Source organism: Mastomys coucha, unplaced genomic scaffold (assembly GCF_008632895.1).
Source record: "Mastomys coucha isolate ucsf_1 unplaced genomic scaffold, UCSF_Mcou_1 pScaffold23, whole genome shotgun sequence".
Classification (NCBI taxonomy): domain Eukaryota; kingdom Metazoa; phylum Chordata; class Mammalia; order Rodentia; family Muridae; genus Mastomys; species Mastomys coucha.
In genome coordinates, this window is record NW_022196906.1 from 41,628,028 (window position 1) to 41,643,891 (window position 15,864).

The 15,864-nt window shown below is 41.3% G+C and overlaps 1 protein-coding gene across 6 annotated transcripts in view; it reads left to right on the forward strand.

Moving 5' to 3' along the window:
* Cadm1 (cell adhesion molecule 1) overlaps nucleotides 1-15,864 on the forward strand; it is a 325,077-nt gene that overhangs the window by 95,078 nt on the left and 214,135 nt on the right. Inside the window, exon 1 of one of the 6 annotated variants that reach the window (XM_031345164.1) lies at nucleotides 10,378-10,438. The exons of the other annotated variants lie outside the window; for them this stretch is intronic. Coding sequence (XP_031201024.1) covers nucleotides 10,393-10,438 — 46 coding nt within the window. The 5' untranslated portion in view covers nucleotides 10,378-10,392. Of the gene's footprint in view, nucleotides 1-10,377; nucleotides 10,439-15,864 lie in introns of those variants that run through there. 6 annotated transcript variants of the gene reach the window in all.

A 15,864-nucleotide genomic window follows, 5' to 3' on the forward strand; every position in this document is an offset into this window, starting at 1 on the left:
AAAAAAAAAGCACATGGATGCATTCCCTGAAGAAAAGATTGGGTTGAAGGTAAAGCAGTGCAGATCTCTTGAAGCTGTAGGCACTTTCTGGACTGTTTTGACTTTTTATTCTTTGCCACTGGATCAGGTTTCACCACTTTTGGTGTGCTTTCTTTCCCCCACTTACTCAATTGGGCCATTGCTTCATTAAAAAGCCATCATTCCAGTGGGCTTCCCTTGGCTCAAGAGTACTAGAGTCAGCCCTTGAGTGAATGAATGGAGATTGTTTTCTCAGAATTCCTCCCTTCAGCATGCCAGTGTTTAACAATTAAAGAAAGAAAGGAAGAAGATAGAACTAGGGAATGAGATTTCTTAAGAAATCTTGCTTGTGGATTGTCCTTCCTGGCAGTTGCTTCAGTGCCTGTGTGTTGCGTGGATTTCACATACCCTTTGTATGTTATAGAGAGGTGTTGAGTGCCTTCTCTGAATGTCAGAATACCAGTGTTTTTGCAAAAATTGAAGTTGGAGTTTGCTTTATTATATTCTTGGCTTGTTGATGAGGTTGGCGCTTAGCCGTTTTCTTCCTATCTAGCTATTGAAGTCTCCTGCACAGGTGCATTCCTTGTATGCCTCTCACTGGATGAGGATTTAAAGCTCATTGTTCATATCTATGTGTCCTTTAAAGCTGTTCAGGCTGCGGCATTGACCTCTTTGGACTGGTGATGTACAACATTGTGCAATTAGGGTCGGTGTTACTGATTTTGTGTGCTTTTTGTTTGTTTCTCATTGCCAGATTAGAGCTAAAATCATTTCGTTTTAGTAGCCGCAGAAAGCACAAAATGTTGAATTTCCTGCCAATATTCTTTTTTTGGAACCACATCAAATGTAACTTTTCTGTTGGAATAAGTATTTTCTGGCCAACCTCATTTCCTTTCCTCAGCTTCCATTGGCTTCTTTTATCACTGGGTTTCAACCGTTCAGGAGCCCGTCCACAGAAGAAGGATGACTTAACTATTTTCCTGGAGTAGAGTTGGTTTTGGATAAGTGCTTGCAGTGAGAACATGTGGGCTCTTTGGCATGTAGTACTCCATAGTAAAAGGAGGATTAAGTCACATTCCCTAGGAGCATCATTGGATGCCTCCTTCCTGTGTTCTGAGACTTTAGATCACCCACCAACACAGTTGTGAACTTCCCCACAGCTTTTGGCCACCCCCCCATGAGTGCTGGCCTGCACAGCAGCATAGAGAACCAGGCCTTCATTGATTTATGCCTTTTGGTTTCGGTCCCAGATCTTGGGTCGTGCAGGGATTTCAACTGATGGGTTCAGCCAACTAGCTGTAGGCTAAAGAAGTGAGCTATTGTGTCAGAAGGAAAAATTGTTGTTTGAGGAGTTAAAATGACACTTTTAGGGAGTAGTCAGAGTTGCCAATCTAATATGGAAGTGTTTTTATTTTTTTATTTTTTTATTTTTTTATTTTTATTTTTTAAGGAAGACATGATTTCTTTCCATTTTCATGTAAAAGTAAGAAACAACAGGCTTCCGTCTGAGCTGTTGCCAGTGTCAACATTACCACCTCCTTTAAGGTCTTACTTTTTAAAAAATAGGTCCTGTTTTTTAAATTTGTTTGAGTTTGGAACTTGTTGTTCAGTTTTGGAGCCCACGGAGAAGGAGAACACTTCTTTAGAAATTTGATAATTAAGGGGCTTATTCATCATTCACACTGGCTTACCACACTGCTCTTCAGGACACAAAGACTAAAATGCTGTGATGGAGTTTAGTTTGAAACAACTTGCTCACATGATTATGTGGGGGAGCCTTGAAACCTTCTTGATGTGGAAGGCCAGATTGGTTGGGCCATGTCATGAGGTTTCACCAAGTCAGCTTAACCTTTCTGTGTTGGTATGCTGCCATGCTCCCCTATGGCCCCTTCCACAGTCAGTGTGTCTGCCCTTCATCTTGAAGAGTGGTCTAAATGAAAATGGCCCACATAGGTCCATAGAGAGTGACATTATTTGAAAGGATTAGTGCATGTGGCCTTGTTGGAGGAAGTGGGTGGGTTTTGAGGTTTCAGAAGCTCAAGCCAGGCCCAGTGGCTCACTCTCCTGCCTGCTGATCCAGAGATGGAAGTCTCAGCTGCCCCTCCAGCACCATGTCTGCCTCCCTGCCGTCATGCTTCCCACCATGATGACAGGGAACTAATTTTTAAATCTCTGAACTATAAGCTAGCCCCAATGAAGTCTTTTTCTTTAGAAGAGTTGCTGTAGTCATGGTGTCTCTTTGCAGCAATGAAACCCTAACTGAGAGCTAGAGAACTAACTTTCTAACCCTTATGGAATTAATGCATGCGTAGAAGTACATGGACTTCACTGGCACCGTCGGAGCAACTGTTGACCACTAACACTTTGTTTGGGAGAAAGGTGGTGAATGGGGTCTTTGTGATCTGTACTGAAGAGTGTGGGCACTGTGCTATGTCTATGGCTACTGTTGACCTTTCAGATGGGAGATCGTCGCACTGGTTCACTGCGAAAGCCAGCAGTCAGCTACAACTGCTTTAATTCTGAAAGAGGAGAACACCTGCTTTACATATATACCCAAGAGTATTCAATTTTGCCGTTATTATTATTTTTATCACGGCTCATCAACTATGGGGGATGCCTCATATTAGATACCACCAAACACACAGCTCTCACAGTGATGTCTGTATGGATAGTCATCTCAGGAAATGTGACTTTATTTGGTTATATTTAGGCTTTGTTAGATCTATTGCCCTGGGTTTTGTTGTTACTGTGTTTTGTTTTTAAAAGCAAACATCTTTAAAATTTAACATTACCAGTGTATTCGGAGGTCTGTAGCTCACTCAAAAAGGATTTGAGTAACTTTCTTCTCAAATAGAAATTCTTATTGACGTGACTGAATATATGAATAATCAGGAAGTGTCTGAAAGTTTTTAAGGAAAGAAAGAGGAAGCTCTATTTTTAGCATATGGGGTCTTAAAGATACTCTTTGTTTATATATATATAAATGTGATTTTAGGGGGAAATCTTGATAGGAAAACTGAATTTTTTAAAAAAAAAAAAAACCCTACCAGGTTAAACCAAAGCAGCTGAGGAGTCCTTCAGTGAAGGCAGCTGTCTCTGTTGCAGGTTGTCAGGAAACCTTTCCCATTTGTAGAGAGGCCTATCTACAGCAGTAGAAGAACACACTGTCACACTTAGCTTTACCATATTGTAATGTGTTTGTCTTCCCTGGTCTTGGTCCTCATCCTCTTTCCTAGGGTAAAGCTGTGTGTTACATTACTGGGGATTGAACTTGGAGACCACTGGGGTCCGTTCCTAGCCCCGTTATCTTCAATGTAGTTAGTGTTCATCAACCCTGTCTCTATTTTAGTCATTTTCTTAAAAAAAAAAAAAAAGTTTTAGTTGTGTGTCTGTGTGTAAGTCTGTGCACATGAATGCAGGTGCCTGCAGAGGTCAGAAGGTTTTGGAGTCCCTGTAGTGGATTACAGATGGTTATGAACTGCCTGAAGTTGGTTCTGGGAGCTGAACTTGGATCCTCCAGAAGAACAGTAAGCACTCTGAACCTCTGAGTCATCTTTTCAAGCCCCTCGTTATTATCTTTTAAGCATTTGCATCTCTATACAGGTGGTACCCTTCTGCATATTTTAAATAAATATTAAACAATGTTAGACATGCTTTTGGGCTAGGAGCATAGCATAATATGGAGTGCACTCACTCTTCCTGTGCACTAATACACTACCCTGCTGCTGTATTTTTAAATTTGCTCTTCACTCTCATTTGTGTGTGACTCACTCATCTCGGTTCATGCAGTTATGATTTTTAATTTTCATTGCTATAAAAAATATAGAAAAAAAAAAGAAAATAATTTGGGCTGCCCGGTAGGTCATTTCCAGATTCTGAGTCCGTCTCCAGTGCAAGGATCACGGTGGCATGTGTGGTTCTGTGTCTCTTCTTTGAAATGCGGAAGAATTTCTGCTGAGCAATCCCTAGATGTGTGCTGATTGCTTTGGGCTCCCTTGGCTTTCTTGGATAACATGGCTAGGATAACATGGATGCTCCTGGCTAGTTTCCTAGGTACTGCGTGAGGGTCTCATTGCTTCCTGCTTTCCCCATTACTGCTATTGCCCGGGTGTTCATTGCATAGTAGTGGAAACGTATCCTTGTGTATGTATTTCTCTGCCTTGTGAGACCCAGTTTCAACGCACATTTTTGGGCTGTTTGGGTATTCTCTTCTGTCAGTTGCTCTATCAGATCTGCTTTTTAGGCTATTCTGTTATTCCTCCTGATGTGCAGAAGCTCTTCATGTTCTGCACACTAATCTTTCCTTACTCAGATGCAGCTCACGTTTGCGGCTTGTTTCTTTACCCTGTTTATGCTATCTTCTGTTGAACAAAAGTTTTTAATTTGAATGCAGGCAATCTTGCTCTTTTCTTTCATGGTTTGTATTTTTTTGTGTCTCCTTAAAAAAAAAAAAACAAAAAACCCTCCCTTCCTCCAAGGTCATAGAAATGTCCTCTCCGTGCCTTTTTTTTTCACTCAGAACATTTCAGAGTTTTTGCTTTTTGCTTTGAGTTAACTTGTTAGGCATCTTTATGTCATATAGGAAGAATCTCACTCTTGCTCCATCCCCCTCCTTCCTCTTTTTCTTGGTTTCTGTTGTCTCAATGCTACACTGAGAAAGCCTCCCTCTCTCCTTGCCTCCCTCCCTTTCTCCTTTTTCTGCCTTTAACATTTTTGAAAACATGGCAGAGAGATGATTTGGCTCTGGCCTGGAATCCCAGCCTGCTTGATATATCCTGAGTTCCAGACTAGCCAGGGCTACATAACGAGACCCTGCCTCAAAAAAGAAACAAAGAGTTTCAGAAAAGAGAGAAAGAAAGAAAAAGAAAGGAAAGGAAAAGAAAAGAAAAACAAAAACCAATTTAAGTCTAAAAGTCTGATTTTAGACCTAAGTGAAAGGAGGTTGTAAAATCATAATAGACCTGCTCATAGATGGATGTCCAGGTTGTCCAGATGTTACGATCCTAAGTAACCACAGCCAGAGTGTGAACAGCAGAGATTCACAGTGGTGCAGCACTGTTACCTACTCTCTAGGCTGTATTCAAATCTTACCAGGTCTCCCCTTGATTCCCTTCTGCTTCACTAGGAGCACACATTGCACTTGACTTTGTCACTTCCCACTCACCAATCTGTGACCCCCTTCTCAGTCTGTCTTCAAATAGTCAGATGTTTTGAAGACTGTCCATAATTTTTTTTTTTTTCTGATGCCATGTAGGTAGATTTTAACTAAACATGGTCTGTGCTCTTCTTGGTGCATTATATGAAGAATTTGGTCTTCAGTACCCATTGAGCCTATGCTTAATGATCATCCTTTCAGTCTCTTGGTGTGGTGGTTTTAATATGCTTGACCCAGGGAGTGGCACTATTAGGAGGTGTAGCCTTGTTGGATTAGGTGTATTACTCTGGGTGTGGGCTTTAAGACCTTCTTCCTAACTGCCTGGAATCCAGTATTCTGCTAGCAGCCTTCAGATGAGGAGGTTGAACTCTGAGCCCCTGCACCATGCCTGCCTAAGTACTGTCATGCTCTGCCTTGATCATACTGGACTATAAGCCAGCCCCAATTAAATGTTGTCCTTAGAAGAGTTGTCTTGGTCATGGTGTCTGTTCACAGCAGTAAAACCCTAACTAAGACACTTGGCTTCAGTGGTATATTAGTCAGGGTTCTCTCAAGAAATAGAAGTGATTATGTGTATGTGCATGCGTTTGTTCATGTGTGTCTGTTAAAAGGGGATTTATTACAGTGGTTTGCAGGCTGTGGTCCAGGCAGTCCAACAATGGTCATGTCCTGATGAAAATGCTATAGTTGTTGAGTCTGTGAACCTGAATGTCTCAGCACTGAACTGCTGCTGGAGTCCTCTCTAGGTTCCTCGAGAGGACTTGGCTGTAGGACTACACTGGAATGATGAAGAAGTAGGTTCTTACCTTCCACAAAGGATAGAGGAGCTAGACTGAGGGCAGGCAGCAAAGGCAGCAGCTTCATTTTCCAGTGTCCTTTCATGTGGATGTGTGACCCAGATGTAGGGTGGGCTTTCCCATTTCAAATGATGTAAGCAAGAAAATCCTTACAGGAATGCCCAGCTGGTTGGGTTTCAGTTGATTCCAGATGATGTCAATTCGACAAACCAATACTGGCTCTCACAAGTGTACCGCATCTCTTTCCCCTCTGCTGTGTTAGCATCTATTCTTGGCTGTGGTATTTGCCAGATGGCTTGCCATTTCCCCCTCCTTTTATACTTATTACCTGGAAGTCTATCAGTATTATTGAGATGCCCATACTTATCCTTTTTATATTGATATACACATCTGCCTTTACATTTCTGCTATGATCAGCCTTTAGGGCTTTGCAGTCTCGTACCTACTTGTGAGCAATGGGCAGAGGTACCCTCACTCTAGTCTCACAAATGGAGTGTGCTGTCAAATGTCATTTTACAAATTTGCTTTATGAGAAAAAGGGAGTGGATGCTTTTTTTGAGTTTGTGTTGATCATGCTTTAGATTTCTTTTTATTTTTTTCTACATATTCCTCCTTGTTCATAACTCATGTCCATTTTTTTCCCTGTAGGAATGCTTTTCCTATTAGATTTTTAAGGAGCACTTTGTATGTTAGGCGTGTTATCCCTTTGATAAGATGCAAACACTTATTTTTGTAAATACGACATTTTTCTTTAGCTGATGGCATATTTTGTGAGTTACCACGTAGATCGAGTTTTTAATCTTCCCTTGTTGATAGATCCGTGCTTTCTCATTTTCAGTTTGTAGTAGAATCACCCATTTGCTTTCAAGAGTTTTATAGATTGTGGGGAAGTGGGATGGTTTTATTTTTTAAAAGACTATGTAAAATTAAGAGAAAAGTAGAGATTTTTGTGTCTTGACACAAGAACAGCATCCCCCTTTGTCAGCATCCCCTACAGAGCTGAGTGTTTGTTAAAAAGGGTAAGCCCACACTGACACCTAATTATCACCCAGTTTTTATGATTTCCTTTAGAGTTCGTTCTTGGACCTTTGTATGGTTTGCACAAATTTACAGTGATCCGTTTCATCATTATAACTTCACAGAGTGTTTCCACTGCGCTGGAAGCCCTCAGCCATCATTCTTCTTATCCATCCATCCCAGGACAACACAGATCTCTTCTTTATCTGCACATGGTTACATTTTACAGAATGATAAGGCACTGCCTAGATTGGGTTTTCTTCACTCATTTACAAATGCTTGGGTGTTTTCCTTCATGGCTTGAGAGCTCATTTGCTTTCAGAATAAAGCTATGGTAAACATCTGTGTGTGGGTTTCTATGTGGATGCAATTTCCAACTCCTTTGGGTATACCTGAGTATGACTAGTGGTTAGAAGTCTGTTCAGTTTTATAAGAAGCTGTCATAGTTGTGACTGTTTGACCTCCCCACTGACAATGGCTGAGTTCTTGCTGCTTCACATCCTCAGCAACATTTGGTGCTGTCTGTCAGTGTCTTGGATGTGGACCATTTTTAAAGGTGGGCATTGATATCTTATTGTTGCACTTGGCATTTGCTTAGTGACATGATGCAGAACGTCTTTGCAAATGCTTGATATATACATACATGGATATTTATCTCTGTTGTGTTCCTTGGCAGTCTGAATAGTTTTGGTACGTAATGTGAGCTATGAGAGCAACTTAACTTTGGAGCTTTTCAGTTAATTTGTTAAGGTCTTTCCCTTACTGATAGAAGATGTTGCTCAACCTGTACCAAATGTCCATGTTGTTTTTGCTTAGCCTTTGAGCCTTCCTGTTGTACCACAGTGCATTGTTTAACTCATGCAACAAAACAACACTATTATGATTTTAGTAACTCCATACTGTGCTATCTTTTTTTTGCTTGGTTTTTGTTTTTTGTTTGTTTGTTTGTTTGTTTTTTGTTTTTTTCGAGACAGGGTTTCTCTGTATAGTTCTGGCTGTCCTGGAACTCACTCTGTAGCCCAGGCTGGCCTCGAACTCAGAAATCCACCTGCCTCTGCCTCTCAAGTACTGGGATTAAAGGCGTGTGCTACCAATGCCCGGGTGTTTTTTTTTTTTTTTAAATAAAAGAATTACAGAGGATGGCCAAGCTGGTCATCAGTGGGAGGAGAGGACCTCGGCCTGGTGAAGGTTCTGTGCCCTAGTGTAGGGGAATGCCTGGGCCAGTAAGCAGGAGGGGGTGGGATGGTGAGCAGGGGGAGGGGGAAGGGAATAGGGGATTGTTTTAGTTTTTGTTTTTATTTTATTTTTTTCTTTATTTTATTTTATTTTTTTCTTTTCTTTTTCTTTTTCTTTTCTTTTTTGGAGGGGAACCTGGGAAAAGAGATATTGTAAATAAGAAAACATCTAATTAAAAAAAGAGCTCAGTGGTTAAGAACACTGCTCTTGCAGAGGACCTGGGTTCTGCTCTCAGCTCAGAACCACCTATAACACCAGTTTCACATGCTCCAGTGCTGTCTTTTGACCTCCTAGGGCACTAGGCACATATGTGTGGCACACTTATTTATATGAACATGAACACTCATACACCCAAAATAAAGGCAAATTTAAATACTTGTTATCCTGTGTATCTCTTATATATAGAGTTCTGGCACATATATATAAGAGATACACAGAACTATAAGTTAACAGAATACTTTCAAAATCAGTTCTCTCCCATCATCCTGGGTTCTGGAGTTTGTCAGGTTTCATGTTTGTTTAACAAGTGCTTTTACCCTCTAAGGCATCTCACTTGCCTGGTAAGGCTTGCCATGGTTCCACTGTAATCAGTCAGTCAAACTCTCTCTCTCTCACTCACTCACTCACTCTCTCTCTCTCTCTCTCTCTCTCTCTCTCTCTCTCTGTCTCTGTCTCTCTCTGTCTCTGTCTCTCTCTCTCTCTCTGTCTCACACACACACATACACACATGTACACATACACACTCACACACAATACACACACACACTCATACATACATACACACATATACGCACACATACACACATGCATGTACACACACATACACACACACACACACACACACACACACACACACACACAGCTCTTCTTGCTTAGGTTTTCCTGATAATTCTTTTTGAATGCTTAAACTAATAGATCTAGTTGGTGATCAAGTCCTTGGCTTCCTCTGTCTAGTTTCTAGGGCCTTTTAAAATCCTATTTAGTATTGATCACATTTTTTTGTGTTCATGTTGTATCTGCTTAAAAAGTGTGCATTTTCTCTTTGTAAGGTACAAGATATTTATTATATACACACCATAGGCTTTTAAGGAATTTAAAGAGGCGAGTGTCTGTGTGTGGGTGTGGGTGTGTGGGTGTGGATGTGTGTCTGTACATACATGTGAAAGTATCTGCATGCATATGCATATATGTGCACATGAATGCATGCCTATTATATGTAGAGAGGCCCAGGGTGGATATCCTGTGTTTCTCCTCAGTCATTCTCCATGGTTTTTTTTTTTTTTTAATATTTATTTATTTATTTATTTTGGTTTTTCAAGACAGGGTTTCTCGGTGTAGCCCTGGCTATCCTGGAACTCACTCTGTAGACCAGGCTGGCCTCGAACTCAGAAATCCATCTGCCTCTGCCTCCCAAGTGCTGGGATTAAAGGCATATGCCACCACTGCCTGGCTTCCATGTTTATTTTTGAGATGGGGTTTCTCATTGAGCCTAAAGATCATGAGTTCTGATATTCTGGCTGCCTGACATACTTCAGGGATCCTCTTATCCCCTGCTTCTCTGAGTCTGGGTTACAGTCCTACAGTGCCATGCTGAGCTCTTTATGTAGGTTCTGGGGATCTGAACTTTGTTCTTCCTGATTATGCAGTAGGTACTTTACTGACGCTGGAACCGTCTCCCAGGCCTAGGAATTTAAGGTTTATGTGGGGTTCTGAAGTAAATTTGAATTGTATTGTACATTCACAGACGCTCCTCTCCTGTCAGACAGGTGTTCATCATAAGGTCAATGGGTAGACTGTGGAGGACAGTGAACCACAGAACTTACATGGAGAGAGGTGTCTGTGTAATTTTCTGGACAGAGGATTCATCAATTTTTAAAAAATGTTCTTTCATCTCAGGAAGATAAAGGCTGTTCCAGGTTAAAGTGAGAAAGAGAATGGAATTTAAACACCTAGCCACCAAGAATGCAAAATTGCGAGATAGGGCAACCCAGCTCTTCCTTGGCCGCTGGGATCAGGGCGTACTGATTGGGAAATGAAGGTGTCTTTTAATGTTTCCAGGAGCTAGAAAGCCTGTGAGGAGTCACTGTCTACATTTGCTATAATGGTGTTTTCTCTCCTCTTTCTTTTAGGTAAGTGACAGTCTAAAGTTTGGTTACTGCACTATCAAGAATGGATGCATGCTTAAGACTCCATCCCTGTCTCTGCTGCCATGGTAGTAAGTCTCATGTGTGTTGTGCTGCTTTGGATAAGGGGCTAACTTGCAGAAAGAAACTAGGTAATTTCCTCCAAGCCATTTGCTTCTCTCTGTGACTTGTTTTTGCATGTCTTTGTTTTATCTTTTGTTTTAAATGGGCTCTCTGAAGTTGCTCTGCTGAATTTCTACAGAGGAGTAAAGAGGCAGGGCTGCCGGGCCTTAAGGGAGGTGCAGAAGGGACTTGGATTTTGGAGTTGGGTTATTTGGAACTCTGCTTCCCAGTGTTCATTGCATGGGAAGGTCAAGTGTTTTCCTGTCTCAATTTTCCCTGTTTTTAAGTAGGTACAGTGATATAAGCGTTATCCCAGGAAGATTAAATCAGGGACTATTTATGCTTGTCTCAGTGTTCCAGAACACAGGTCCAGTTCCTTCTTCCTTTCCAGCTCTGTCTTGTCATCAAGATGCCAAGTAACAGTGAGCCTACGATGTGGGCAAAGGAAGCCTGACTTTGTACCTGGTATCTCAAGTGTCTTTGTCTGAGATTCAGAAATCTTGGAGACCAGGCACCAAAGAATTTTGTAAAGGAATCTGTAGTGGGTCTAAGGAGGCACTTTCAGAACAGCAAACATCTCTTTGAACTTACTAGCTACAGTAGAAAAGCCCACTTGAGGTAGGCCTAGGTGCGGTTTCACAGGTGGCCTCAGAGGAATCTCTGAACATCTTCCAACTGCATGTTGGGAAAGAATGCCTTTGTTTTATCAAGAATGAGTTTCACACAAACGAGTGAAGAGTGTTAAAGCTAAGACTGTTTATCTCATGCATGTCTTTAAATACTTGTCACGTTGAGTTCAGAATTATCTAGCAATCTGGCTTTGTAAACAGATGGGCGTTGTTCACCGGGAAGCAGAAACACACTCAGTCTGATTTTGAAAGTGGAAGTTAGTTGTGCCCAGTTGGAAGACATGTAAGTCTAAAAGGTTGGGGAATTATAGGCCCCAGTGTTTTAGCTTGTGTGGTCCAACCCAATGGCAGGGTCCCGAGGAGTGGCTGGGGCCAAAGGAGACCACAGTTCATTGCACATTTAGAGATTAAAATATCTCCAAATTAGTTCCAGTGAATCATTTCAAATTATTTTAAAAGCCCTTTATATTTTAATCAGAGACTATTCAAGACCAGTTAATTTGGATAGGACGTTCTAAAATTACTTCCACCAATGATGTTTTGTGCCATTGCTGTAGAATGCAGAAAGCCTATGAGAGAGGGGACTAGGGGCATCAGTAAGTACCATGGAGCTGTTGATCTTAGTGGAATGTTTTCTGGTTTAACAGTGGTAATGATTTTGTACTTGCTTCCTGACTTAGCTGGAATAATGAAGAATGCTCTTTGTAGAGAGAGTGGCTGATTTTACAGGAAGCTCAGAGTCCACCACATATTTAGGGAAGCCTGGGTGTTGTGACCTGGCTCTTGTGTATCTGAATCTAGTCTCTAGCAGCCTGGTTACCTCAGGATCTTTATCCAGCACTTTGTCCATCTTCCCTGCCATTAGTAATGAAGTCCCTACATAGTAAATACACAGTGTTTTTTTTCCCCCCACCATTCATGCAAACAACAGAGTACAGTGAATTCTTGTTACTTTAGAGGAAAAAAGTCCTGGGCTAAGTGGATCATTTGATGATTCAAATTGAACGCTCATATTGTGTAGTCCCCCTTCAAAGATGGTGAAACTCAGTGTCTGGGAAGAGAAGCCTGCAGGAGGCTCCCTATTGATCTGGTGGTGGGTCCAAGCCTTTGCTTTCCTCATGTCGGCCTTTGTCTTCAGCCCCCCTTGTGCTTAGTGTTGGCATTCTGTGTCTCCATGTCCAGACCCTCTATTGTGAAAAACAGGTTCTCCTTGGAAGCTATTCCAAGGTAGAGGGACCAGGAGTGCTCACTAATATGTTGTCAGAAGGTAGCAGCATCCATTTTGGGATGTTGTATTACCTACCAGTTACCAGCCTTCTGCAAAAGACTTGGGAAAGGAGGACAGGATGGGCTTCCCACTGTGCTACTGAGGAACAACTGCTAGTCCAGGACTTCTTAGCAGTTGGCTAGAATCACATTTTAAAGCAGTAACACACTCAGAGTTGTATTCAAACACTGAGATAAATGCATCAACCTAAATTCATGGTTTTTGTTTTTTTTTTCCCATGTAGCTAATTATTGAACATAACGAGGCTTATTCATAATTTCTTTTCTCTTGCTTGATAGCCGTAATCCTGTATTTGTGCTACTGTCATTCCCATGGTAACAGACGAAATGTCTGAAGCCCAAGATTATTAAATACAGAGCAGTACATTAAAATAATGTGAAGGTTCTGACTTACAGAGAGACTTTCACACTGGGGCAAACTTCAAAAAGAGAATACTTAGACAAAAAGCAATTTACTTGGCCAGTAATGGTTGGTATTCACATTGCTATTATGGAAGAGATTTGTTTGAATTATAGCCTCTCTCTTCCCAGACCATCATCTCCTCAGGCTTTGCAGCCAAGTCTTAATCTGGTGTTTATGATGTCAGCCAGTTGCCAGGGGAGTTTTTCTGTCACAAATGTATTGTGACTTCACTGCATGATAGAGGCAGAAGAGACTGGAGGATGGAAGCGAACTGCCAAGTTAATGTTGGGTGGATCTTTTCTGCAGTGTAGTGCTTTCTTTCCTTGCATCCTCTTTAGAAAATGTGTAGCCAAGCGATGCTTCCAAAGCTTGGCCCTTCATAAATGGTGTTGAAATGACCCAAAGTGACAAAAGCCAACACTGAGGAAAACGTGTCCCACTGCCAGACCATAACACTTCAAAAATGCTCATAATTTGTTTAATCCTGTGCTACAATAATGAAGCACATCCATATCACATACATAGCACATACGTTGGTATACCATTCCCCCCTCTGCTTTCGCTGTGAAGGGACTCGCTGAGTTTTAATCAAATATGATTACAAATTCAAGGACATGCTCCCTGCCTTTGTACCCTTTACATAGACCACTGTGCTTAGCCACACCCTCACTATTCACCCATGGATGTAGAAGCCCAGCCAAAAACCTAGAGGTGTCCTTGAAGCCAAATTTTGTGATGTTCATCAGCACATTTACATTATAGTCTCTGGAGCTTCTTCATCATCTGGTATCTGGGACATTCTCCCATTTGGATGGCATAAAAATAATCTTACTCTTCCAAAAGATAAAAGAATTCTGTAGATTTAAGCTAAGTGCATAGTTGGTGCTCTGCACACTAGGACCACCTTAACTGCCATACTCTCATATAAATGGGATGCATATACTAGAAGTGGTTTTCAAAACCATGTAAGTATAAGAAGAACTTGAGGAGCAAGAAAATGCTGTGTGGTGAGGAAGATATTTGGGCTGTGTTTAAATAGTACCTGTAATTAGAAAACTAACTGCACCAAGTCTTTGTATTAATAAAGTTGAAGTTGCAGTCTCGGAAGTTTTCTTCCAACTCCCCCTTTTTCCATCATTGAACTCAATACTCGGTTTAATGACCTTTGCCTTATTTGTTTTTCAAGATTTAAGGTCCGGCATGGGACATGTTTTCCTCAGTGTTGGCTCTGGTCACTTTGGTTCATTTCCATATTTATGGAGGGCCAACCTTTGGAGGAGTATCACTCAGTGAAACATTTTCTGGAGAAGATACAAGGTAAAGGAAGCACTGCTCTGCAGTGTGGTGGTGGAGGCTAAGCAAATTGACATTCTCCAAACATCTCTTTCTAGTTGCTGCCAATTTGTCACCTTGGAGCCTGCATAAGCTTGTTTTGGACTTGTCATAAGACGCCCTTTCTCTTCTGTTCTTTCTCCCAAATCAGCATCCTCCTTAAAGAGGCGCATGTCAGCACATGGTGCTATTATACTGTACACTGTATATAGCACACTGTACCTTTATAATGGTCTTCTCAGCATTCTGTTGAGCAAGCTTCAGAGAGTGTACAGAGTGTGTGTGGAAATGACTGTTTGGGCAGAGAGCAGAGATGTTGCATTTGGCTGGTGATTATCTACTTCACTCCTCTTTCTGCTCCCTTTAATTCTCTGAGCTCACGTCTATATGAAGATACCAACATGAGGAAAATGTGGTTGGGAGCAGGGGAGGGAGATTCACAAAAAGGTACTGAGTCTTGATTTCTTTTCAGGAATTGTTATTGAATAGTTCGTGGGTGCTTTGTCTGGGCTTTGCGATTTAAACATAATCTCCAGGTGACTCTGGTATGCAGATTAGCTTGTCCAGTTGCAGCTTTCTATGTTGTTATGGCTGCCAATTGAACTTAAAGCAAGGGAGCACATAGTAGGTGCCCTAGAGTTTGTGCTTTGGCTCTGACCCTTGCTACTTCATAGAGAATCTTCCCAGAACCCCTGTTTTCTCTTTCTTGTGTTCATATCATGAAAACAATTATCAAATGATTCTGACATGACTCTTTGTTTTCTTGCTTCTGGAATATTAAAAGAATTGATCATTAATTCTGATTTCCCCCTACTTTTGTGTTTTTAAAAAGTGTCTTTAAATCTTTAGTAGATTTTTTATTAAGGCTGAGAAACAAACCAGAAATCAATAGACATGCAACCACAACAGACCCCATAAGCTGGGAAGGGAAAGCAAGCATGGAGTTCTGTGCTGGTGCCTGGGCTAGCAGTGGGACTGAACCTTCACTTCCTGACGTTGGCGTCCACACCACTGAAGCTCTCTGTAGTGTGCTCAGCCTGCATGCAAATTGTTTTCCTTAAGCTCTTTATAAATGATATGATGACATTAAAAGAATAGTTTAATCATGTTTTGTTTTTCAATGTGTAACGCTAGAGGAGACAAGAAAAAAAGTAGATTTCTTCATCTCATAAAACCAAGTCCATTGCAATAAAGTTCTGACTAAAACTTAGCCTAGCGGTTTTTCATTTATCTTGGTTATTGCTTTTCACGTGTCTCATGGTTCTTGTAAACACAATTTTCCCTCTGGAGCTAGATACAAAGCAGAGGTTATAAAGAGAAGGGTTGGGATCTGAGTGTCTTGCTTCTGATGTTTAGCCTTAAGAAATATATTTGAGCTAAAAAGAAAAGTAATAGGTTTGCTTGAATTTTCTTATGTTGGTTTCAGATACTCTTTTGGCAAATCTATGGCTAGCCCTAAAAGCTTGATTTAGACAGAGATCTGAGGTAATTCCAAGAAGCAGCAGTGTCAGATGACAGTAACAGACGTTCTTGCTTCTAGTGACACTGCCTTGCACCCTCAAAGAACATGTGCAAATGTTAAGTCCAGATCAGGCTGGGAGAGCCCTACTGTTCCTCTACAGTGTTTCCATTTGCTCAGAGCCCTCTGCAGGACCACTGTGTGAAGAGGAGCCTCATTGAGCTTGGTGGGGTGTTCTTCTCTCTCCATGGTGTTGTTTTCCTGTCTCCCTGCCCCTCTCCTCTC